Here is a 27,277-nt window from a genome sequence, read left to right as displayed (position 1 = left end):
GCATTATTGGGATTTTATGCTGACTTCATAACCTTCAGAGTAACTGATCATAGCAAAATAGTTTCCTGCTTGCAGAGAGCAGCTCTCCATTGACCTCAATTTTAATGAATAAATTTTGAAAAAATAAACATTTATTACCAATTGAAATAAGCAGTTCTGAAAGATTTTCCCCAACCAGTAAAGCCCATTTTTTAAAATTATAGAGCTCTTGAGGAGGCTGAATCTCATGTAATAACAATTCTGAATTATTTAGAGCTCTAGATTATTTTGGACTAACTTTTAAGATTCAACTTATCAGACTGTGCTGCTAATTTCCTATTTACCTGTTTGCTTTCCTGACTAGATTGTAGATTTTTGGAAAAGAAAGTCTGTGATTTATCTCTATAACCCCATGCCAGGCACAGTGTCTGAAACAATGTAAGCATAAAATACAACTCTATTGAGAAACGTATTCATTGAAATAAGACAAATATGGGGAGGAGAAAGTTGAGAAGACACCTGGATATCTTTATAAAGAACACATAATATGTTTTTAATACTTAGGAGATGTATCAATTTCTTGAACTTAGAAGTTTACTATTTCAGGAGCTAAAAACAAAAAGGGCGGGAAATTGAGAATGAATGCTATGTGTGAGAGATTTTTAGCCAGAGAGAAGGCTGAGAAAATATAATTACCATTTCCAAGATCACAGGTAAAGGATAGTTCAAGAAAAAGAGAAAAAAAAAAAAAAGGAATAACCTAGGTTGTCTATCTTCACTAGAAGAATAACAAATAGCAATAGCTTATTTTAAATAGATACGGGAAATAATTTTCTTTTGGAGAGACATTAAATAATGAGTAGGTTACTAAAGAAATACAACAGAGCTTTCTGAAGTGTGTAGATGAGATAACCCTTTGCAATTTTTCTGCATGCATCTTGTGAAACTCTATGCACAAAATATGATGCTTATGTTAAACTCTTTGGAGGTGTGTTAGAGCAGTACATAGAAGAGGAGTTAATTCTCTATTTTATATAGCATTGCAAAATATAAGGCAGAAATGGATTCAACTTTGTAAACTGCTTTTGCCTTTCTGTCAAAGTTAGAATATTTAATATAAAGGTGATGATGGGGTACCAAATGTTTGGCTCCCTTCTGTAATGTAAAATTTCCAGTGCCAGTGGCCGTTGGTGTATACTACATCATTCATATTGACTGGAAAAACATCCTTTCACCTTATGTATCAAGTGATTTATAATTGCCATTTAAAAATAATAAGAGAGGGAGTAAATGATTTGTGGACTCACTGGGCTACTAATGGAAAAGCTTTCTACTGACCCAAGAAGGGCACTTGGATGATTATGTCTTCTATGTAGCTGAAACTACTTTAAATATTCATTGCACGTTAATGAACATACTTTTTCTTTAATTAGACATTATGATAATACTGTTTGAATATGGGTTGACTTGCCACACTGATCTAGGGAAGTCAGGATCCTTATATGAATGAATTAGAGGTCTCAGGCTTGCTAAAACTAGTAAGTACATCTAGAAGAAGAGTATAACATTTTGTTCACAGGTGAAGAGACAGAAAACATGCAATTTGGCCAAAGAATGTCAAATAAGTTTTGTTTAAGCTAAGCCTGATTAAAATTCTTTGATGTCATGATTTTAATATTCAAAATGTGATGGCTAACGAGTCAAGGAGTAATTCACCTTGTCTTTCATTAATTTGACATATACTTAACTCTTACTACATGCTTATCAAAAGTATGGGTTAACAATGGATAACATTAATAAATTAGTTGCAAAGTCACAAACACTGACCATCTCAGGATGTGTAGGAATTTAGTTTATCTTGATGGAAATGAGAGAGCTACTAACGATTTAATAAAAATTGAGTCTACATTAAGTTTTAGTATTTTACTTCTTCAAGCTATAAAAAAAAATATTACTGTTGACCCTATCATCAACATAATAAATATTTACCATGCGCCTACAGAATTACTTTTTAAAATTAATTTCCTTGCATTAATGTGTTAACTGAGGGTGCCTCTTAAAGTGTCTAGGGACATATTTTCCCAATGATAAGCAATCCAGGACATCTTAGGAGCATAGCAAATTGATTAAGACATCATATTTCTAGCCAGTCACTTATCGATTAGGGAAGTACAGAAAAGGATAAAGTTGTTTTCTTTAGTTACAGAGCTCCCATGGAGGCAACTTACCTGGCAAGAAAATGGTATTGTGGTAGCTGGCGTCAGGGCAGATGTACTCTCCTTTGAGACCCCAAACTTGGCCTGAAGCTGAGTTTCAGGGGAAGCAACATGAGTCCTAAAGTGTTCCCTTATCCTCTCATCCTGCCTACAAAAGAGTTAGGTAGGAGAGGGGGATCTTTCTACAGTTTCAGGTTCTTCTGTATTTCTGGATTTGGCTATCCACTGGAATCATTCAAAGATCTTGAAAAATACCAATGCTTGGGTTATTTCCTCAGATATTTTGATTCAATTGGTCTTAAGAGGGGCCGCAGACATTACATAATTGGAAAGTTCCTGAAGTGTTTCTTTGAAGACTTGTTGAACTATACCAAGTAAAATGCAGTAAAAATTACTTTGAAATAGGATAAGCCACAAGGTGCTTTTAGAAGCTTAATCCTGGATATGGTCCTTAACAAAGCAATTTACATTTTGGAGTTGGCCTATAAGTAACTCATGTCCTCCTAATTTCTATCCAAGGTTTTTCTTGGGATATCTGTTCCCCTGGAACTTGTTGACCTATATTTATATTTTTCTTTCATAAGTTTATATGAAAGTTTAAACTTGTGAAAGAATACATTTCATAAGTTTAAACTTATGAAAGCAACATTTTAAATCATATAAGAATTAGTTCTCCCTACAGCTTATATTAGCAAGTCAGAAAGTTTTACTTTCTTCCTTATGTCTGTTTAAGGATTGTAAAATTCAGTCCCAAAACACTGCCCCAGAATTACTCTAAACATAGCAATAAATGCTTAAGTGAGTTTTGTCATGGCTACCTGATGAACTTTCGTGCAATCAGTAAAATGATTATGAATATGCTTATCATAAAACAATAAAAATAAATAGGATAAAAAAGACACGCACCCTATGATGACAACTGTGTATTTAAGAGTTAAAGGCTGGAAATAAATTTTTTATACAACTAGTGAGGGGATAGTAAGTGATTTATCTCATGGTTTCCTAATCTTCCAGTGGTGTTATGATTCTGAGTTTATATTAATACAAACTAACTGCAATTTATTTTAAAAACTACCAAGTGCTAAAAATTGAAAATCTGCAGGGTGGATACTAAAAATTCCATCTTTTTTTTAAACTCAGAAAAGCTAAGGGTCAAAGATGTTAAGTGTCACATCCAAAGTCATACATCAAATAAATGGAGATAATTGATTCAAACATAGATTTGTCTGTTTTCTATGTATTACCCACTTCATCCTTATTTAAAAATGTTTAAAGACAGACTCGATCAATAACTGGTTCCCCTATTAATCCATCAAAAAACAGGATCCACCCAGTAAAAACATTTGTTGCTTTAGTCTAAGTGGGTCAGATTGTCAATGGATGCTTATAAGTTTAACACCATCGATGAATTCATAGGCTATTGAGCTGAGAGGGAAAGATGGGGAGTATGAAGCTCTTATCAAGTTAGTAATCAATTACCAAAATGTTTTTCAATCAAGAGGAAGATTAGTAAGATAACATCAGTTTATAAACCACTTTTTAAGAGAAATTAACTCTAAAAATATAATTTTGAACATTGCTTTTTAAGAGACCCTCTGATAAGATGTGATTAGCTAATAAAAAAATCTAAAGGTTAACAACCTAGAAAGAATCCAGTTCCTTCAAAACAATCCCCAAGGTGAAAATGATTGAAAGAATGAAATAAAAATAAGAGCCAAGCTGCTAATATCAGCTTTGTGTGCTACTCCCTCAGAGAGGTACACTCTATCTCTAAAAAGGGGTCATTAAACTAGTTCAAACTCTGAGCTTCTCTCATTCCCCTGAGGTGTTCTTGCAGGGTAAATATCTGTCTGCTGGGGCACTTACTGGCACCCTACCCTCCCTGTCCTCCTGCCCTGTTATGCAAGCTCTGCCTCACCTTCCCAGGTCTTTGCCCTGTAGAGATTGTCCCCCACACTGAATTGTACAGAAAGACTCAGTTCCTGGGAAGGGAGAAAAGACAAGCTAGGCTTTTCCCATGAGGGAAGGGTACTATGCAAGAGCCACATATGGAATATTAGGATGGTATCCAATGTTTTCCACTCTTAGTGGAAAAGTATGGTAACTGTTGAATTAAACAGATTCAGGCAACCAGAGTCAGCACTAAATGAGAATTCCCTTCCTAAACAAATACATTTACATTTATTTCATTTCATCCGTCATCTACTGAAAGCTTTCTTATATGCAAAACTGTTTTTAAATTATGTGGAGAAGGCTATAAATGTAAACGAGATGCAATATCTATTCTTAAAAGCTTTATAAAGAGTTACCTTCAAAAGCTTTCTAGTTTTGAAGGAAAATAAGACAGGCTCTAAATAACACATATACTTATTAGTGCTGTAGTAGAAATGTTAACACCATACTTCACCTTTGTTTTTAATGAAAGTTTTCTTACATAGAAAGGGTAATCTATACTGTCTAGGGGTTCCGGGTTTAGCCTGTTAATATTCTCAGTCTATAACTGTTCACTAATATGCACGTGTCTTTCATTTTCAGTAATGAAATTTTTCTCATGTGTATATAGTTTCCAACTTCTCATAGTTAAATATAAAACAGAGGCATTTGGATTCAGTGAAATCTTAATTGAGTGTAGCTTCTTGGATATATTAAAACAATAAATGTAACTTGGGTTTCTTAAGACCAAAGTATACAAATCAGGTCATATTAAGAGTAACTTAAATTTCATTTGTTGGCATCCCCACTTGAATATGATGGGAGCTCTGGCCCCTGCAAATCTTCACTTATGCATTTCTGGGTGTCCTTAGAATATATTTCAGTAGTCTGCATTAGGCCTTTCATGGTCTTCCTCTTTGACCTCTGGCTGATGATCACTGTTATGAGTTAGAATTGCAAGTGCGGGTGACCACGTGACACTGAAGTCTGTGATGAAGTCTCCAGATGTGATTCTGCAAACTCTCATGGTGCCACATTTGTCAGATCAAATATAGCACACCCAGTTAAATCTGAATTTCAGATAAGTGAAGAATGCAATATTTATTACATACTTACACCAAAAAGTTATTTTTTAAAACAAAATCTGAAATTCGAATTTAACTGTGTGTACTGTATTTTTACTTGCTGTATTTGGCAACCCTATCAGGTGCCCAAGCCATGTTATGATCTCTGCATCCCTTCCTTAGCTGAAGCCATGGATACTGTGTACACGTGGGTAAAGAGTCTGTCCTTCCCTCTTCTGGTGCCCCCCCTTTTTTTTTTTTACTGAGCCCAGCTGTGTTGCTCGTGACTCAGGTATCTCAGGACCACTCATGAAGATGGCTTCAATGTTTTTCTGTAGCCATATGTCTTTAGGGCTTGGACAAAAACATAAGATATCAGACTGACTGGAATGGGCTTTGGTTCAATTCCTTTATAACTTTCCCCCAAGGACTTCCTCCCAGGCAAATTAATTTACGCTAAGAGAGCTAAACACCCTATTAGTTCATTAGGCACATACAGTTATACTTTAGTTGAGATTCACTATATATCTATAATACAGTTAGATGGAGACTAAGAGAACTACCTACCTCTAAAGAACATGAAAATGGCTTAGAGAAGCTCCATGCAAAAAGTGGCTTTAAGGCCTCAGCTTTTAAGACATACGTATGATTTTTACAGTGTGTAGTAAGTTCCAAGCAAAAGGAACAGTATGAATGATGATAAGAAACCAGGAAAGTTCAGGGTATGATTGTTTTGGTGTGCTGCAGCATTTGATATAATGTGAATTGAAACCACAAGGGAACTTGGAGGCTGAGCCAAGGGAAGTTCTCAATGACCTTGGTCAGGAGCTTGGACTTTTATCTCAAGGAAATGGGAAGTGCCTGTAAGAGTTGGTTAGGGAAGAGAATAATCAAGAAATTCATATGATCTTGTAATATAGACCAGGTTTAAGCATGATAAATTACAGTGAGAAAGATTAGATTGTCACTTAAATAAAATAGGTAAGTGACAATGAAGGCCCCAGGTAGAGAAAGCCAAGAATGAAAATAAAAATATATTTGAAAAAGAGAGTTTGGTGCTGAGCATTGGCAATCTGTTATAGTCACCAGAGGTGCTTTTAAAAGTCACAGTGCCTGGGTCGTCCCCAAGTTAATTAAATCTGAATCTTTGTAGATGGGATCCATGAATCAGTATTTTTAAAGCTCCAGTGATGATTTCTACACTCAGCCAAGACTGAGCACCCTTTAGCTGAAATCAGTCACCTTTAGGGCTTGTTGAGTGCTACCCCCCAGAGTTTCGGCAGATCCTGAATTAGCTCTGAGAATTTTCGGTTCTAATAAGTTTCCAGGTGATGTGAATGCTGATGGTCCAAGGACTACAGTTTGAGAACTGCTGCTGTAGAATGATCATGATTTGACGATTAATTAGATATTACCATTTATATGTTTTGGCTGAGTGGCAGAAAGTTAATCATAAATGACCAAAACACTGAGTCTGAGTTAATGGTAGCATAGAGATGTCATTGAAAGAGTCACAGACATAGAAGAAAATAGCAGATGCTTGGCTTGAATGAGAATATTAAGAGAATGGATTCTGAAAAAGAAAACTTGTTTTATTAAAAATATATGCCTATGGAAATAGATAAGTAAGCCAGTAAGTGGTAGAGAACCTTTGGAGAAATAGAAGAACCGTAACGTTATAAAAACCAAAAAAGAAGAAAGTGATCAAGGCTAGCTCTATTGAGAATATCATAAAAATACAACCTTGAAAATACTTCCAGACCAGCGCACACTGAGACCAAATGTCCAAGAGATCTTCCTTTCCTACTCTTTACTATCCTTAGCAAAGAGAGGTCACATTCTGAATGATGACCCGCAGGGAGCTCCAGCTCTGCAGTGCAAAAAATAGAGGGGTCTATGTTCATCTTATTATACTTACTGAGGAATTAATGAGGACTGCCAAAAGGAGGAGAGATTTTCAGCTTTGAGGGTTGAAACAAAAATGACTTTTAAATCTAATATTGAATTCACAGGAAAGTAATTCCACGTCTTTCGAATAAGGGCACAAGGTGGATGCTTAAGAACTTAACCCACTAGCAATTGTTAAAAATGTATGATGAACCTGGTACTGTTCTAAGCATCTTACCACCTTCCTAATCAGAGTGTGGATTGTGGACCAGCATCATCACTGTTACTTGAGAACTTGCTTTAAATGCAGACTCTTACCCCACTCCAGACCTACTAAAGAAGAATCTGCATTTTTAACAAGATTCTTAAAGTGATCATTAGAGTATGAGAAGCACTGCTTAAGGTATTATGAACTAATTTAAAATACTCAATACAGTGAGGTAAGGACTATTATGAGGGAAGTGCTACAAAGAGGTAAAAAAGAAATATACCTAAAGTCATAGAGTTAACGGGAGTAGAACTGAGAAGTAAATTCAGACAATCTGGATCCACAAACCCTGACCTAAATGATGTTGCCTATGCTGACCCTCAAGAAATTCATAACATGACCCTCAGCACTCATCAGCATCACCCTTTAACCTCTACCCACAGTGTCTTTTCTTCAGTGCTTCTAGGGGACCACATCCTCTCTATCATATTCTCTCTTGTCTCCACCATAACCCATCCTTCTGTGTTAACTCCCTCTTACCCTTCAGATCTCTGCTCACAGTCACTTCCTCAAGAAAGCCGTTTCTGTACCCCAAAACTTGGTATTCTATTCTCATAGCATCATGTATTTTTCATGCATGATAATTTGTAATTATGAAATTTATCTGTGTGATTGTGTGTGTGTGCGTGTGTGTGTGTGTGTGTGTGTGTGTGTGTGTTTTCTTTAACAAGACTCAAGCTCTCAGAGGACAAGGACCACATCTGTTTTCCCTCTCACTGAATCTCTACTGGCCAACACATTGCCTGAGACTTAACAGACAGAACAGTTACCTAAATGAATGTGTATGTGAATGATTTTTGAATCTTACCCACACGATGTCTGTTTTACCCACATTAGTATGGCCTTCACTGACAATCAGAACTGAACATCCTCACTCTCCATGTCATTAAAAGACCTGGTGAGTAAGAGAACAGAGCTCAAATTTAAAGGGAAGAGTAAACTTTGAGGCAAAACCTTTAACATCCCATCAAATGTACATCTGTTATGAACACCTGATCTTCTTCCAGAATCTCCTGAAGCCCTGAGAACCCTTTACACACCTTTTTGGCTTTGTAGAACCCCGATCCTATGCTCTGTCTTCAATCTTTGTTTTGTTTTGTTTTGAGATAGGGTTTCCTTCTGTCACCCAGGCTGCACGGTGATGTAATCTTGGCTCACTGCAACCTCAGCGTGCCAGGCTCAAGGCATCCTCCTATCTCTGCCTCTCAAGTAGCTGTCACCACAGGTATGTACCACCACACCTGGCTAATTTCTGTATTTTTTAGTAGAGATGGGGTTTCACCATGTTGCCAAGACTGGTCTTGAACTCCTGGGCTCAAATGATCCCCCCAAAGTGTAGTGATTGCAGGTGTGAGCCACGGTGCCTGACCTGTCTTCAGTCTTTGAAACAGCAAAATTAGAAGATCCCAGGTGAGGCCTCTTCATGTTGGGAGGGGAGCTCTAGAAGAGAAACTGACTGTTTCAACACAAATACTGTAGCTAAACACAATCCATTCATTTTTGAATGCTGCTCATCAGGCACCTTTCAGAGGCCCTGAATTCATTTGAATGACAGAAAATGAGCCTTGATTTCAGTGAGAGACTCTTCTATAGTAATCCTGTCTGAAAAAAACATAGATTACAATGCCACTTTAAAGGTACACTCTTCTTTTTTCCTCCAAACACTTTTACTCCCATGTAGGGTCCCTGTATCTTGTGTTCTCATATAATATTAACATAATTGGAGTAACTAGGGTTTAATGCTGCTACTACTGTGAAATCACTGCAAAGAGGCTTGAGAAAAATGCTGCTGATTTTTTTTCTTAAGAGACGATTAGATTTAATTTTAACAGTTTTTGAGAATATTGAACGACAGTAATCAGCTTAATGCTTAACCAGGTGACAGGCTCAACTGTAGGTGATAGAGATGAGGGTTTTTCAATGTAGAACAGCCTCTTGATAATTCTCCAGGTATCTCTTGGTGTTTCCATCACATACCTAAATGATACATTGAGAGGCTCAATTACCATATTTTCTTATGATGTATTCAGTCTTAACAACATATGAGTCTTCAAAATCACATCATGAATTAGGAGTGCTGAGGTCAACCCTGAGTTTTAGATCTGAGCCTCTCTAACCCAAAGGTGCATATTAATCACTTCGGGAGCTTGTTGAAATGCAGATTCTAATCAGTAGGTCTGTAAATCCTGGGAAGTTTTAATTTGAAAGAAGCTCCCAGGTGGTGCTCACGCTGCTGGTCTATACAAAACACTTTGAGGAGCAAGGTCTTAGAAAACAAAATGAAATTAATTTTGTGGCTTACAATGCAATTTGGCATGCTTTTAAGTCAGAACCATTGCCTAAATATTTCTGTGTGCCAGGGCTGTTATAAATGCACCCTTGTCCACCAGCACGCTGGCAGAAACGCTCCAGAGAAATGAGTCACTCCATGATTCCACCCTGGGAAGGGGACTTGAGTGATTTGTTTAAGTTAGGGAAGAAATAGATCTGCTGGCCAATCAAAAGCTGTCCTAAGCAAATCCAGGAGGCTGGAATTTTCAGATTTCTTTTTAAAAAATATTTATATTGAGCATATGTCTGGATGTATCTGAAACAGGTCTGGGGAAAAGCTGGTCAACTGTAAAACAGAATTAAAAGCACTGTGGTCAAAGTCAAGGTGTAATAGCTAATGGGTTAAAATGCAAAGTATTCTCTACACAGAATATATTTTGAAAAATGCAACATAAAGATTGCTTCAGTTATAATACATAATTATTTAAAGTAGAAAAGATTAAGACACTTAAAATGGTTAGAGTGAATTATCGCAGTGTCAGGACAGGGAAAGAGGTATGTTTTTTTGGTGGGGTGGGGATGATCTTGGATTCCTTATACACTTCCATCATGATGTGTACATCTGTTTGACTTCTACCCTTCACCCCCACCCTAAGTCCTTGGTGGTCCTGACCACTAAAGGAAACCATCACCAGATCAGCTAAAGGCAAGGCAATGGGAAGGAGAATGGAGAGAACTCTTTTCCATCCCTTTTTGTTTCTTTTTAACCCTCTCTTAATCCTTGACTTAGGAAAATAAAAAGAAGTTTTAAAAAGTACTTATCAAAATATTAAAACCAGATTTAAAGTAAATCTTTGCTGAAACCAAGAAGCAGAAAGTAGGCCCCAATGCCAAGCAAGTCTTTAGCCCACTTTGGGTGCTCAAAAAAGTTTGATAAAAGAACTCATCCTGGCTAGGCGCGGTGGCTCACACCTGTAATCCCAGCACTTTGGGAGGCCGAGGAGGGTGGATCACGAGATCAAGAGATGGAGACCATCCTGGTCAACATGGTGAAACCCCGTCTCTTCTAAAAATGCAAAAAATCAGCTGGGCATGGTGGCACGTGCCTGTAATCCCAGCTACTCAGGAGGCTGAGGCAGGAGAATTGCCAGAACCCAGGAGGCAGAGGTTGTGGTGAGCCGAGATCATGCCATTGCACTCCAGCCTGGGTAACAAACAAGAGTGAAACTCCGTCTCAAAAAAAAAAAAAGAAAAGAAAAGAACTCATCCCAATAGGGTAGCCAGGAAAAGTATGGATAATAACTCAGTTGACCTTTAAAAGCAATTCTGGTGACTATAACACATTACCAATGCTCAGCACCAAAGTCTCCTTTTTGAATATATTTTCATTTTTATTTTTGACTGTCTCTACCTGGGGCCTTCACTGTAACTTATCTATTTTATTTAAGTGACAATCTAATCTTTCTCACTGTAATTTATCATGCTTGGGTGCGATGATAAAAGTATTTCAGCAGCATCATTTAAATCCAATCAAGCACATCTACTTTACTCTAGAAGAAAAATATACTAGAATATACCCACCCCCAAATCTACTATAATGATAATTATCTACTATGTGGTAGAATGGTTACCTAAGAATCATAGAACTTGATTGGCTGACAAGAATTCTGACAATCCCTGGCCTGCCTCTATCATTTTATAGAGAAAGAGCTGACACCTAAATTGGTGATGAGACTTGCATAATGTCACACAATTGATCCTTAAAGAACTGAGGTTAGAACTCACAGTTCTAACTAGTACAGAAACCTGGGTTGCACAGAATCCAGGTCTCCTGAATATTTCTCAATTAGAGCTTATTGTGCTATCCCGTCAATCCTTTCTTTCTTTCCCTTTATCTTTCTCTCTTTCCCTCCGTCCCTCCCTCCCTCCCTTCCTCTCTCTCTCTCTCTCTTTCTCGATTTCTTTCTTTCTGGCTAGTTGAAGCCAGGAATACTCAAGCTTATTTGGCACATAAGCCACTGGCTCAAACTTTAGGCCAGGTTACAGGAATCTGCTTTTAATTGATCCTGGAGCCTCTCTTTGGTTTGTTCTGACTTGGGTGAAATCATGTGCCAGTGAAGAGTTTGCTAAACTCTCCACGGTAAGGGGTTAGTAAGAGTTTGCCCAAACTAGAAGCTTCACTCTGTGTCACCTTCCTATGAGCCAGTCACTCTGAGCAAGTAAGGAAAATAGTGTGAAAGATTAGTAGTGGTATTTTACCATGGATTTCAGATGATAGGAATTAAATCCTTACTTCTTTCTTAGTATAAAGGGCTATTACAGAGAAAAATGCAGAATGTCATGGGATCTAATATAGTAGTGCAGTTAAGAATATGAGCTTCAGTACCAGACAAACCTAGATTTAAATACAAGCTCCAGCAAGTACTAGCTTGGGGACTTCAAGGAAGTGACTTAACCTCTTGGTTTTCATTTTTCTTTTTTATAAAATGGGAACAGAAAGAATCCTCCTGACTTAAAAACTTGTAAAAATTAAATAGCATGTGTGTATAAAACACCTAGCACCATGTAGGATACAAACTGAACATTCAGTAAGGTAGTGATTTTTTCTCAATCAGAAAGGTAAGCTTAAATCAAAATATCAGGGAAGATCCTGACGTGTATATCTTATATGGTTTTAGAACTAGAGAAAGAAGTCCATAGCATAACTTTGCTTCAAAATTTCCCCAAGTAATGCTGGTCCTTGCTTTTCATGTTGGCTTAAATTACTGTTCCACTGAGACTGGAGATAAATAATTAATGGCAATATCTTCCAAACCTGGAGCATGCACCCAAAATGTACCCAAAGAAACACTGTCTTCTGTTAAGAAGCAGGAAGATCTATCTTTGCTCCTATTTCAAATGTGGTACATTGAAGTACATACTGATTTCATTTTAACATCTGCTCAGAGGCGTGGTTATTAATGGAATAAAATGGGAGCGTCAGGATTCAGGGACATTAGATTTGCTTTATTCCTCTATCACTGTTTGCTAGCATGTTGGGATCTAGACTTGGAATCAAACCCATATCAAAGGAATCACATTCATCTGCTTAACCTTTACCTATGTCTTTTACTGTAGCTAAAATGAAAAACTGGGGACATATGAGAATTGTTACTTTCCTGGAACTAGCCAGGTGAAAAAGTGAGGTTATGATGGCCCACCTAAAAAGCAGGGAAATATTACCTGTAAACACCCAAGCTCCTTAAATGATAATGAAAACATTACTTAGAGTCCAGAACTGCCCTTGCTAAAAGATTCTGAATGTCTATCTCACTTTAATCAAGAGGTGGACTTCAACAACATGTTAAGTATTTTACTCGAAAATTCAGTCTGCTCATTTCTATTACTTTATATAAGTGTATAATATGTATACTTTCACAGGTGAAAAAAATAGCCCCCAAATATTCAGGTCAAAAGCACTTTTAAGATAGCTGGAGAATACAAAGAATAGCTTTAAAATAAAAGCAAGCCATAAAAGCTAAAAAAGTGAAGATAATTTTGTGATATAACAGTTTAGATGTGCAAATTTATCAATAAATTAATCAATGACTATTTCTTGTGAATATGATCTACATGGAACTGGATTAGGTTGGTGTGGGGAAAGTGAACAGTACAGACAGAATACATGATATGATTCTTGTACCTAGTGAGGGATATAAAAGAAAGATTGTAATGAAGGAAATAATTGTAGAGGTCGTGTCGTATAGATGTAGGGATTTCAGATTTTGGCATCTTTTCTATGCAGCTTTTGAAATTGTGTATATGCTCCATTTCTTCTGTGGTATTCTAAGTCAATGGCTGCTTTTTTCATACCAGCTTTATCTAAGCCTCTGTTTGGAATTCCACAGAAGGCACCTTTCTGTATCCCTGCTTGTCTGGATCACCTTGTCAACATAATCATGTTTATCAGAAGTTCTAAACCTTTCTGTGTCCAGGACCCCTTAGGTGTCTTAATAATATTTGAAAGATGACCTTCTGTTGTTATAACAAAGGTTTCTGACCACTTCTGTCGGTCAACCAGTGTTTATACATCTTCAGCCTGTCTCTAAACACGGACCTGCTTCTTTCATGTCAAGTAATTGCCAGTTCATACTCACGCAGCCGCCCCCATTTATTCTGCAATTTCCTGATTTTCTGCCTACCAATAGCATTCTCCAGTACTAAAATTTTTCATATTGGTCAGACTTGGGAAGAAAGGTGTCCCAGCAGAACAGGAGAAAGCAAAACGAATTTGAGGTCTAAAAAATACACATATAGAATTGTTCCTCAAATCTTGCATAAGAGGAGTTTTCACACGTTAGTAAGTATCAGCATCATAGAAGCACACTTTGTGAGCCCCCTGAAAAATAGGAACCAAAATCATTTCCAAATAACATGTAATTAAAACAAAAGTCCATCTCATCTTGCTGTCTGCCAGAGAGTTCTGATCCTGGGAGCCCCTGGAGACCCTTTGACAAGATTCTAGGCATCCATGGTACTCTTAAGACTATGTTTTATATATTATATTTTATATTATGTGAGATTGTGTCTGAATACTTGAGATCAGAAGATCTCAAAAGCCCAATTTACCCAAACATAGTTTAAAGATCCCCGGTGATGCCATGCAGAGAGAGTCAAGCCAACACATTTGAGGAAACATTGATAGATATTAGAATATTGCAGAATAAGAACTTTAGCTAATGTGTAATGCTTCTGTTCTTTTTATGCTATTATGATATTAACATTTGTAATCAATTATTCCCTTCTTTTGTGATTACCCTCTGACTCCCTCTAAGATGTGTATCAACCACCAAACAGCATAAAGTTTTCATGGAGCACCTGTTATAGGCCTAGCATGCTGCTGAATCAATGGTGAACTCAAAGATTGCAGAGTTCCTGCTTGCAGATTACTGTAGTGAGGACACTGACATCTACTACATTTTTTTTTTTTTTGAGACAGGGTCTCACCCTGTCACCCAGACTACTACTGTTAAGCCTCACGAGAATGAGAACTTTTCTTTTCTTGCTCCAAACTCTGTCTCACATGCTTAGAAGAGCATTTAATAAATCATAAGAGTACAACGAACGATTATTCAATGAGTAAGTTGAATACCTCAGGGATTTTATACTGTAAATAGCATAATGATATTGGCAGAAAACAAAATATTGTCAATGGCTGATTGAACAACAATTTTACACCTGGAGAATACCGCTGAATAAAAGCACTAGAGGACCCAACCAATAATGCAAAGTTGACTCCATAGGAGAACAAACTGTAGTTTAAATTTGACAAAGTTCAAATCTTTCTCACTCCAGGTGTTTGGTATAGGAAAAAACTCAATTAAAAGAGTATGGGTTAGAAAGATTACCTCTCCACCACATCCTTTTCCTTAGCAAGCAATAATGTTGATGGCAAATGATTTGGGAAATGAAAAGCATGCTGCCTAACCACACATATCCATCATGCTCTCATCAATAAGTTTGAAGCAGGCAAGCCCTAACCTAGATTTAAAGCTGATAAATCATCTGTTTCATTTCACCAAGCATCAAGGGACTGCTCAGCTTTGTAAAGCTGAAACCCTTGTCAGCCTTTGGTTCATTTAAATGAGGGCATCATGTTAAAAAAAAAAAAAAGGCAGATTATAAGATTTCCTGAGGAATCTCTAGTTTCAAAGTGCATTAAATCCTCCTTCAATTTAGGAAAAAGATATTTTTCTCTCAAAACTTCTGAAAAAGTTATTTTTATTATGTTATAGATGCTGACTATATCAAATAAGTAGGAATATTAGTGATTTCCTATATTAGGCCATTCATTTATTGAAACGGGGGTCTTCTATTCCACTGTCTCCACAGATACACACACATATCCTCACACACATTAAAAAAAAATTATTCTTCTTGGGAAACACCTGTCTTGGGAGTTCTTGGCTGTGCAGCTTCTGGGCATGCACAGGGTCAAACACACAAATGGTGCAGTGACTCTTTTGGAATTCACATTTGTCCCTGAAACTTCAGTCACCTGGAGACTGCATGCCTCATTGCCTGCAGCAGCTCAATCTTGACAGTGTAGAATGAGTTTAGAAATCTCATTTGAACAATGAAATTTGAATTGAGAGTCTAAACAGCACAATGTATTTCATGCTGAAATGACCATTCTTTGTAAATTTTGCTGACTGTGATTTTTTATCTTTCCTTTTGTTATTGGGCTGTTGTAATAATCTTGCTTTCATCTGGAATTTTTTATGGGAAAGGAAGATCTCTGGTTTCAGTTAACTAGTACATCAGTTAGGTGCACATTCCTATTTTTATACATAGAAAATTCCTGCTTCTTTTGTTAAGCAAACACACATACACATCATTCCTGACCTCTACTACATTCATAACTCAATGCTTTCAGACACACACTCACAGGGCACCAAAACACAAACTCCCCACATGTTAACAATCAAGCCAGGCTCAAGATGTAAATAGGTGGATATGACACGAGGTGGATGTGTAATCAGTAATAAGAAATACATTGAGCCCCATAATGAAAAGAAATCCCACAAATTGTTCAGGATTCCCCCTCCCCCTTCCATTCACTGATTTATTAACCCTGAACAAAGATGTAATTGCAGGGTCTCAGAAACAACTTTTTTAAAAAAATTTAAATTTTGTTATTTTTTTATTTTTGGCACTTGTTTTGTTTGGCCTTGAATTTCTTAGTATCTAGTCATGCCATTCATTGCCTGTTTTCTTCACTCAGTTGCCCATCGTTTCCCCCCAGAAATGAAAGAAGCATTAGCTTCTGAGTCTTAAGGATGAGACCTCTGCATTTTCTTTGCTTGTTTAGGGCAAGAAATGAAGTGCTGCCTCTTTAATTGGCAGAAGCATGCAGAAGGAGCATACCTTTAATTTAGTGTTGGGATACCTCACTTGCACCCTGGCTGTTGTCTTATTGGAGACGGCAGCCTGCCTGAGATCCTCTAGCACTGAAATAATATCATCCAGCACGCATTTCTTATCCTGATTTCTCAACACACACAGATGGGAAAAAGTATAATTATAGCCCTTGTGGTTCACCTTCATTTCCAGCACGGCTCGGTGGGTCTGCAGGATCCCCTCAGCCTGGAGCAAAATATTGTCCCCGGGTGGGGAGAGGAGGATCACCCTGCCATACCTCCCAGGGGTGTGTAAGTCCGAATAGAGCTGGCTTTTGGACTGGTCCAGGGGGAAAAGGCTGCTGGCCAGGCTGCGCTCGATCTTGGCCAGGCTGTGGCTGGGAGCCACCAGGCGCTCCAGGTCGCCCTCGGGCTGGAAGCGGTTGAGCGCGCTGAGGCCGAAGGTGATGGTCAGGACTGCGGGCACGGTGAGGAAAAAGACCGGGTGCCGGCTCACGCACAAGCCCAGCCTGTGGCAGAACGACTGGAGCCCTCTGCGAAGCACCTGCCGCAGCATCCTCCACCAGATCCAGCTCGCAGGCGCTCCTGGCCGTCTTAAAAAGCACATGTGACATGTGTAAGCGCCGGGCTACCCCGCTCTCCCCCATCCCACCCCCTGGGGCCAGTCCCCCCTCCCCGCCGCCGCCGCCTCCCCACCCACTCCGCGCTCACCCCACAACCACTCCGCCTGGTCTTTCCCCGGCCCCACCTCCATGCGCTCCTACTACTCTTTCAAACACTGCAGCAAGTTGCAGCAAGGCGGGCAAATATCGACAGCGCGCGTGGGGGCGGGCGGCGGGCGCTGCGGGGGCGCCGCGGGGCCCACCCCCTCCCTGGCCTCCCCGCGCCCTCGCCGCCTCCCGCGCTGGCTCTCACCGCATGAGCAGCGTTCCCTCGGTCTAGCCCTTCATCTCGGTGCTGCAGTCCCCTGGCCTCCCTCGCTGGAGGTGGTTCCGTGCGGAGCGTCCCACAGATGTGGATTTCCTCTCTGTCCTGGTGGGGTTCGGTGCCTAACTGGAACCATGTGCCTCGGTGTTGTAAGAAGCAGACATGTGCCCCATAAGGGAGGGGGGCTGAGGGGAAAGGAGGGAGAAAGGGCGGGAGCACGTTGGGGGTGTTTGTGGGGGGGGGCAGATAAGCTTTTTCCTTTTTTTTAAAAGATGCTGTCAGTTATTTTTAGACTTTTGTGTTCCCTCTTCCCTCCCCGCTGGAGTGAATGGAAGAGGAAATGATGAAGGTGCTGCTGGTCCATTGGAGCAGGGGCAATTAGAGCCCGAGAAGGAGTGGGGCGAGGAGCGAGAAGGCTCCAGGGCTCCAGGAGGCAGCCTTCTCGCCCCTCCAGTTTCCCCGTGCCCTCGAATTCTGCTTTTCAGTGAAGAAAAGGAGCAGAGAGGATGATGCTGCATTTTTAACACACCACACAGCATGCAAGGGATTTCCTCGCAACACCTTTCTTGCTGTGATTCCACAGACCAGCCCGCTGCAGCTGAGGGCTGCGGAGACCCCATCTATCCCTGGTGCGTTGGGACTGCCTGGATTGCTTCCTTGCTCTGGTGGCTGGAGAAGAGGCATTGTCCAACAGCAGTAGCCTGTGTGCGTGTGCATGTGCATGTGCGTGTGTTGAAAGTGAAGCTCTACACGCAGTATGAGGTTTCTCATAAAATGTTGCATTCACTTTCTGTATTCTTGAGGTTAAAGGACAGAAAGTTCTTAAAGCTGATTTCAGTCCCCTTTTCCCAATGTCCCCTTCCACTCCGCAGCCATGAGGACTGTTTCAAGCTATCTAGTTTAGGCTAATTTTCCCCTGTGAGTGGAATTCCAGAAACAGCCACTTCTAGACACACACCAGGTAGTTAGGTAGTTCTGCCTGAAAAAAATTAAAAAAAGAGAGTTGAGTGGGTAGAGGGAAACCCACTGGAGTTACTTGTAGAAAACAGTGAATCTCCTTCACCTTATAAGAAAGAAAACTCCCACCAGATACAATTCCTCCTTCAGCATCCAGAAGTGTGAAAGTGAGGAATTCTTAGCTTCAGATCAGATTAACTTCAAAAACTTTAATATTAATGTGTGTGTGTGTGTGTGTGTGTGTGTGTGTGTGTGTGTGTGTGTGTGTTATGTGTTGGCATTTTTGCAAGTTCATGTTCTGGAAAGGGTATGAAGAAATTTCGAGGACAAACTCTAAAGTGTGATTGTGAACTGGAGATTTGCTTTCCAAAGTTTCTGTTCTTTTTGGAATGACTTCATAGAAAAGATTGAGTTTCAAGAGATGTTCCGTGCACACTTTCTTGATAACAGTGAAAGTGCCCATTCTTCGTTAGACACTTAGAAAGGGACCCATCTATGCATACAAACAAGCTAAGGACTCTTTGTCGTAATAGATACCTTTTATTTTTCTCTATTGCAATTGATTCTTCAGTTAAGAGACCAATGAGACAGCAAAGAGCTCAGAAACAGCAACGATGCTTAAGGACAAGTGTCTAAAAGAATGTATCATATATGAGATTAAATAAAAATTCCAGCCTTTTTAAATTGAAAGTGACCTTGGCGGCCATTCTGTTTGAATTTCTACTGATGACAGGAATAGCTTCTATATTGTCTCAGGTAGTTCTCCATCTGGCCCATGCTACAGCATTCCCGAATTCACAAATTTTTCTAGGAAGCCTATTCTATTGTTAGACTGCCTTTTCTTGTATTCAGTCAAACTCAATCTCTTTGCTACATTCATAGACTAGTCTTTCTTCTCCTTCAGTGGAAAGAGTCACTTTTGCATTCAACTGTAAGATCTTTATATCACTTTATATAATATATTCCATTAGTGCCACGTGATGGGAAATTTTTGGCTATACAGTAGAGGAAATGTATCTATCATCCATTTTCTATACCTTCTTTATTACATTAAATATACTCGGTTATATCCTCTGCATGACATTTTTTAACAGCCTTTTTGCAAAATATTCAATAATAGAGTTTAGAAACGGACATTGTTGCATAACTTATCAAGTCCATTTTATAAATAAGGACACTAAAAATGGGAGAGATTAAGTGACTTCAAGGCCACCCTCAGAGTTCTCTGAAGCTGACACTGGTGTCTGGCTGTCTTGCTTCTCAGCTTATTATATTTCTCTTGGTAGCATCAGGCAGTCTACTCTCTTCTCACAACAAACAAATATGTCAGTATTACTGTCTTTTATCTTACTCTCTTCATTTCCTACACTTCCTTCTTCAATACATTTAATAGAATTAGGGAAGAATAAAAATGCCAATGTATAATTGACTAAATAATGTATGGGATATACCTGAGAAGAACTACTCTGACATAAATATAAATCATATTGTAGACTTATAATGGCATGGAAATACATTCACTGAATGTTAACTGAAGAATTATGTACAATATGAAACCATTTTAAAAAATAAAAAATATACACATGGAAAAAAGATGAAGGATACATTAGAATGTTTCTGTTTATTGCTAGATGTTGGAAATGTGGGTGAATTTGTAAAATAATGTATTCATTAATTATAGAATAGCTTTAGATGAAAGAAAATTGGCAGAGAGTGTAGAAAGTTTCCTTATAACCTACACCCAGTTTCCCCTGTTATTAACATCTTACATTAGTTTGGTAAATTTTTATAATTAATGAACCAACATTAATACAATATTAATATCCTGGATACTACATTGCTTTTAGTTGTCTTGTCTCTTTAAGACCCTTTTGGCTATGACAGTTGCTCAGACTTTCCTCATTTTTGATGAGTTTGAAAGTTTTCCGAAGTATTGGTCAGATATTTAGTGGAATGTTCCTCAATTGGGAATTTTCTGATGTTCTTATCATGATTTGACTGGGGCTAGGAGATTTTGGGGAGGGAGAACCCAGAGGTAAGTGCCATTTTCATCACATCATATCAAGGGTGCATTGTATCAAAGTGACTTATCACTGTTGATGTGAACCTTGAGCACTCAACTGCAGTAGCATTTTCAGGTTTCTCCACTGTAAAGTTAACCTTTTACTATCCTCCATACTGCATTTTTTGGACAGAAGTCACAAAATGCAGCTTACACTTAAGGAGTGGAGAGTTAGGCTGTATCTCCTTCCTCCTTAAGATTGGAATCTATGTAATTTGGAAATCTTGAGCACAAGATATTTGTCTATCTTCCCTATTTATTCATTTATTCAGCCAGCCAGTCTTTTATTTATATTGCTATGGACTCATGGATATTTCTGGATGTTTCTTTTTTACTTTGAGATATAATCGGAAACTACTTTCTTGTTTAAATTGTTCCAGTTTTGGCCACTGAAAGGAGCTCTTTCAATTGCCTCCTGGGTCCCTTTGATATTCCATTATTGCAGGATATTTTTTTTCTTTTCCAGAAATATTACTACTTCCTGGTACTACATAATGCTGCAGGCTCATCTTGTGTATCTGATCTATACCAGTCCTAGAATCAGCCACTTCTCCAAGCAGCCTTTGCTTGTTTTATCCGAGAATGGTACTACAAACAAAAATCTGTGTGCTAGATATGATGGCTGTTATTGAGGTATCATTGCTTCTAATCTCTGACAAAGCAAGGAAGTTACATGGATGTATACTTATCTATATATGTGTGTGTTGTGTACCTGTAATGATTTTTACATAACTACCTGTACCTATATTAAGCTAACTAGGAGTTTATATTGATGACTCCAGCTCTAATCTATTGCTACATAGATTATTGTAGCCCCTTTCCCTTGTTTTCCTGCAACCTCCCATTTCAACAATAAAAAGTCTGGCTCTATCAATGATTTAAAGATTGTTTTTCTGTAATAAAAATATATTAATTTTTATAAGGAAAATTTTTTAAGATAAGGAAGAAAAGCATGATTGCTCAATTTTTATACTGTGAAAAGTCAATGCCAAATACTATTAGGGATTCATTAGTAAGATAAGTTATATGCTAAAAAGAAGGAAATGTTAGCAATATTCCAGATTAGCCCATAGAAGGTTAATTTTCACTAAAATGTCAGTGGATATCAGTTACATGGTAGTTATTGAGAATCTGATTTAAAATGCGGCTTAATATAAAGCTGAAAGCAGTGCATTTACGGACCAATTAGTAACAACACATTAATTGGTTCTGTTTAGTTCAAACAGAATTCATATTTTCTGACATATCTTGGTCAGTATGAGTTTTCAAGACTTAGAATCAAGTTGGGACTTATTAGCTTGTACTTTTGCAGGATGGGACGCCAGAGAAACCAGGACTTGGACATGGAATACCTGAGTTCTAGGCCAACTCCATACTTTACTTCCTAAGTGTTTTACAAAAGACACCTAATTATCTGGTCCTGTTTATTTATAATTATATATTACATTTATTTACTTGTTCAGTTCACTCATCGGTATTCACAAAACCTTGGTAAGTTTGCCGTATTAATTACTGCTGTAATATTACGAATTCTAACTATTCAAACGTGCTAAGTCTCCAAAGCTCAGTGGAATAAAACAAAGTTTTTATCTTGTTCAAGGTTGGCAGTCCCTTGTGGATATTTCTGGTCATCCACGAAAGGAGTCAAGCTCAGGCCTGGATTCATCCACAAAGTCATTCATCCACCTTCCACCGTTGACTTCAAAGACCTTCTTGAGGTCATTTCCTAGTCTACGAGTTGCAAATAGGAAAAGAGCCTATAGTTGGCAACCTGGGAGGTTTTTATGGCTTCTTCTGAAATGTATGAAAAACATCACTTTTTCATGCCTCTCTCCGATTTACACTTAACCTCCAGGGAGGCTGAAAAATGCAGTTTAACTGTGCGCCTAGGAGAAGAGCAGATGAGCTTGATGATCAGGCAGCAAATTCTCTCACCCTCTTTCTGGATTCTCTTGCCCTGTTTACCTTCAGTCCTGTTTCTGAGCTGAAGACTATCATCTGACCTCCTTTTGTCATTTTACATCAGACTTGTTCTGCCACTGCCATCTCAAGCAGTGCTGGCTTGTGGGTTTTAAGGAAATGCTCTTTGACCTTCCTCTGTGATAGTTTTAAGGAGTTTGCCAGGGATTAGCCTCATCGCTTGGCTCAGGCTTCTTGTATGCAGAAGGGCGTATCCGAGAGATAACGTTTTATGTTTTAGAGGCAGTTTTGGTCTTTGGCATTTTGGATGTCTCCAGCTGTAACTGGTTTGAATAAGAACATTTCTTATCTCACATAACAAGATGTCCACAAGAACAGGAGTTATAAAGCTTGTTAATTTAGAGATTCAAGAGTGTCATTAAGAGTCCAGGTTCTTTTCCTCTGGCCTTGCCCATGCCCAGAGCTTGAGCTCTGTGATCATGCTTGCTCCACAGGCAACACACACAGACAGACAAGATTCCCAGAAGACGCTGCCTCAGCAGTTGTGTCTTGCAAAAGTAAAGAAGCTTTTCCCAGAAGGCCTCCAGCAGATTTCCTCTTAAGTCTCATTTCCCATGCCCATGTCTAAATCAATCACTGGTGAGAGGAATGATAATGTGGTAATTGGCTGAGGCCAATCTGGACTCACACTGGTGCTGGGAATGGGGCCAGCCTCCTCTCTGAGCACATTGTCATGGGGGAGCTTATGCAGGGTTTATTTTACTTTTTTGTTTTGTTTTAAAATGGTTTCTTTAGGAAGAACCACGATAAGATGGTATGTTTGGGTCTTCGGTAGCTAACACTAACTTTAATATGAAGAAAATTTGCTTCCGGAGACTGCTTTCTAAATGGAAAATAGAACTATAATCTGGCAAATGAATTGTCTTACTGATTTTTAATTCATTTATGTTAAAAAGCTTCATAATGGTACAGTAAGAAAGTCCAATGATATCTGATATTTTAAAAAATTATCTTTATTTAAATAGGATATAAACATATATATTATCACCTGGAAAATCTATTATCTCTAGTCATTATATCTTTATGAGATAAAAGTCAGTGATTTAAGGATTCCAATGCAAACATGTTTTCTTAAAGTAATAAAAAGTTTAGATAGGATTTGCATTAATTGATAACCTAAAATTCACCTTATTTAAGAGTGTACATCAAAGATGACTCATAGATTCATTCTTATTGCCACGTTGTTGCATGTGTTTGCTTAAAACCTATGATAAACATCATTCTTCTTCTAATGGTAAAATATCCAACTATATGTATAAAAATTAAAAAGAAAAGACTGTAGACAATTTTGTCCCATTTATAAGTGAATCATAAGTATGGAATTTTCTTCAAAAGTAGTTTTTTTATGGTGGAAAGTAATTAAACTTCTGGAAAAGATTTCAGACAATCAAGTGCTTGTTTTCTTTTTCTTTTTGTACTAGTTAATTTAACCACTTAACTGCTTGACCACTATATCACCTTGGTCAAATCATTCTATGTCAATAAACCTTAGATTTATATGTACAAACTGAAACATTTTAAATATAAAACATTTATATTTTGTATCTCTGAAAAATTACGGGTTCATTTCCAGACCATCACAATAAAGCAGCTATTGTAATAAAGCAAGTCACACAAATTTTTTGGTTTCCCAGTGCATGGAAAAATTATCTTTACACTGTACCACAGTCTATTATGTGTCAATAGTATTACATTTAAAAATGTACTTAGCTTAATTAAGAAATCCTTTATTGCTGAAAATGCTAATGATCATTTAAGATTTCAGCAAGTTCACCAGTAGAAGGTCTTGTCATGATGTTGATGGCTGCTGACTGCTCAGGGTGGTTGTTGCTGAAGTTACAGTGGTTGTGGAAATTTCTTAAAATAAGACAACAGTGATGTTTGCCACTGCCCTTGGCTTTTCCTTTCATGAAAGATTTCTCTGTACCATGCAATGTTGTTTGATCACATTATACCCACTGTGGAACTTTTTTCAAAATTGGAGTCAATCCTCTCAAAACCTGTGCTACTTTATCAACTAAATTTATATAATGTTCTAAATCTTTTGTTGTCACTTCAACTATATTCACAGCATTTTCACCAGTAGATGCCATCTCAATAAACCACTTTCTTTGCCCATCTATATAAAACAACTCTTCGTCCATTAAAATTTTATTTTGAGATTGCAGCAATTCAGTCCCATCTTCAGCCTTCACTTCTAATTCTAATTCTTTTGCTATTTTTACCACATCTACTGTTGCTTCATCCACTGAAGTCTTTTTTTTTTTTTTTTTTTTTTTTTTTTTTTTGAGACGGAGTTTCGCTCTCGTTACCCAGGCTGGAGTGCAATGGCGCGATCTCGACACACCGCAATCTCCGCCTCCTGGGTTCAGGCAATTCTCCTGCCTCAGCCTCCTGAGTAGCTGGGATTACAGGCACGCGCCACCATGCCCAGCTGATTTTTTGTATTTTTAGTAGAGACGGGGTTTCACCATGTTGACCAGGATGGTCTCGATCTCTTGACCTTGTGATCCACCCGCCTCGGCCTCCCAAAGAGCTGCGATTACAGGCCTGAGCCACCGCGCCCGGCCCCACTGAAGTCTTAAATTCCTCAGTGTTATCTGTAAGGGTTGGAATCAACTTCTTCCAAACTCCTCTTGATGATGATATTTTGCCCTCCTCCCATAAATCATAAAAGTTCTAAGGGATCCAGAATAGTGAATTCTTTTCAGAAGGTTTTCAGTTTACTTTGCCCAGATTCATCAGAGGAATCACTATCTATGGCAGCTAGAGCCTTACAGGATGTATTTCTTAAATAATAAGACTTGAGGGTCAGAATTACTCCTTGATTCCTGGGCTGAAGAATGGATGTTGTATTAGCAGGCATGAAAACAACTATCATCTTCTTGTACAATTCCATCAGAGCTCTTGGATAACCAGGTGCATTTTCAGTGTGATAAACTTGATCCAAATTAAATTGAAAGGAGTTTAATTGACCAATGAATGATTCACGAATGGGCAGCCCCCAGAATCATGGCAGATTCACAGAGACTCCAGGGATGCCTCATGCTCAGAACAAATTTATAAAGAAAAAAGGTAAAGTGACACACAAGAATCAGAAGTGAGGTACAGAAACAGTGAGATCGGTTGCAGCTCTGCATTTGCCTTATTTGAATGCAGTTTTAACACCCAGCAGCCTATCAGTGGTTGAAGTATGGCCACTGGGATTGGCCAGCACTCAGCTATAGTTATGGGTGCATATTATTAAGTTAGGTTTTCAATTTTGTCTATTAAGCTATTACAGTTCATCCACAAAGACTCAAATATAGACATATGGAGTCCTTCTCAGGCCATATTCAGTCTGCCTTAACAACTGAGTAGTAACATTTTGAAAGGACTCCTTTTCTAAGCCATAGGTCTCAACACCTGGCTTAAAATGTTCTGTGAAGTATACTGTAAACAGATGTGCTATTATCCAGGCTTTGTTGCATCATTTATTTAGCACAGGTGTAGTAGATTTAGATAATTCTTAAGGGCTCTAGAATTTTGGGAATGATCAGTGTGCCATCAGACATATCTGCTCCTAACAAGAACATCAGCCTGTCCTCTGAAGCTTCAAAGCAGGACCTTGACTCCTCTCTGGCTATGAAAGTCTTAGATGGTTTATTCTTCTAGTATAAAACTGCTTTGTCTACACTGAAAATTTGTTTTTTAGTGTTTCCACTTGCATTTATTATCTTAGCCAGATACTTGGATGACTTAACTACAGCTTTTTTATTAATACTTGCTGCTTCACTTTGCATTTCCATGGAGATGGCTTCTTAAACCTCATGAAACAACCTCTGATAGCTTCAAGATATTTTCCTGAAGCATCTTCACTTCTCTCAGCCTAGCTTCCAGCCTGACTCAACTGTTGACATGCCTTCCACACTAAGCTTAATCATTTTTAGCTTTTGATTTAAAGTGAGAAATGTTCCACTCTTCCTTTCACTTGAATACTTAGAGGCCATTTAGGTTATTAACTAGCCTAATTTCAATATTGTTGTATCTCAGGGGAATAGGCAGACTTGATGAGAGAGAAAGAGAGAGAGAGAGAGAAAAAGAGAGAGAGAGAGAAATGAAGGAGCCTCTGGGTGGTGGAGCATTCAGAACACACACAGTAATTTAAGTTTGCAATCTTGTAGGGTGCAGTTCATGGCACCCCAAAACAATTAACAATAGCAACATCAAAGACCACTGATCACAGATGACCATAACAGACATAATATTAATTTAAAAGTTTAAAGTGTGACATCAAGACTCAAAGTGAGTACATGCTGTTGGAAAAACGACACCAATAATCTTGTTTAACACAGGGTTCCTACAAATTGAAGGTTTGTAGGAAAAAAACACAACATCTGTGAAGCACAATAAAATAAAGTTCAATAACGTGAGGTGTACCTGTAATAGAACTGAACTAGGTGATGATTAACTTTTCTCCAGCTGTGATTTTATGATGTTCTAGACTTTAATTTCCTGGGATTCCTTTGCTAGGTTTGACACATCTTAACAAAGAGCAGCTCTGATTCCCTACTCAAGTCTCAGTCTGTCTTCCCTGGTGATTCATGTATTTGCACAATATTAAACACAGAGTTATTGAGGATTGGGAGTGGCCCACCACTCAAGAACACGAGGTATCGGTCTAGAAAAAGATAGAATCTGAAAAAATACTTGGAATATTGTGACCACAGAGGAATAGCTGGACTGAAGATTACTGCCTGTCAAATTATAGTATAGTGTAGAATCTTATTGGGTCAATGCACAAAGATGACATGCTGCTTTGTGCACATTCAATTTTTAATTATTTAAGTAAATAT

The 27,277-nt window shown here is 38.3% G+C and overlaps 1 protein-coding gene and 1 long non-coding RNA gene across 3 annotated transcripts in view; one reads left to right on the top strand and one right to left on the bottom strand.

Moving 5' to 3' along the window:
• Positions 1-17,926, bottom strand: part of LOC108294029 (patched domain-containing protein 4-like) — a 60,331-nt gene extending 42,405 nt beyond the window's left edge. The window contains exons 1-2 of one of the 2 annotated variants that reach the window (XM_017515758.2): positions 17,432-17,926; positions 16,698-17,109 (exon numbers count right to left, since the gene is read on the bottom strand). In XM_017515758.2, the coding sequence (XP_017371247.1) occupies positions 16,698-17,109; positions 17,432-17,436 (417 nt within the window). In that variant the 5' untranslated portion in view covers positions 17,437-17,926. Of the gene's footprint in view, positions 1-16,697; positions 17,124-17,431 lie in introns of those variants that run through there. The other variant, XM_017515757.2, reaches the window with a different exon arrangement.
• Positions 17,927-18,208: 282 nt separating this feature from the next.
• On the top strand, positions 18,209-26,683 carry LOC108294028. The gene is made up of 3 exons (XR_001820885.2): positions 18,209-18,219; positions 23,471-23,476; positions 26,606-26,683. It is a non-coding gene; the product is annotated as an uncharacterized LOC108294028 (long non-coding RNA).
• The last annotated feature ends 594 nt before the right edge of the window (positions 26,684-27,277 follow it).

Source organism: Cebus imitator, unplaced genomic scaffold (genome assembly GCF_001604975.1).
Source record: "Cebus imitator isolate Cc_AM_T3 unplaced genomic scaffold, Cebus_imitator-1.0 Scaffold557, whole genome shotgun sequence".
Taxonomy (NCBI): domain Eukaryota; kingdom Metazoa; phylum Chordata; class Mammalia; order Primates; family Cebidae; genus Cebus; species Cebus imitator.
The sequence above is the reverse complement of the archived record's forward strand: the minus strand, read 5'-3'. Positions and strand labels throughout refer to the sequence as shown.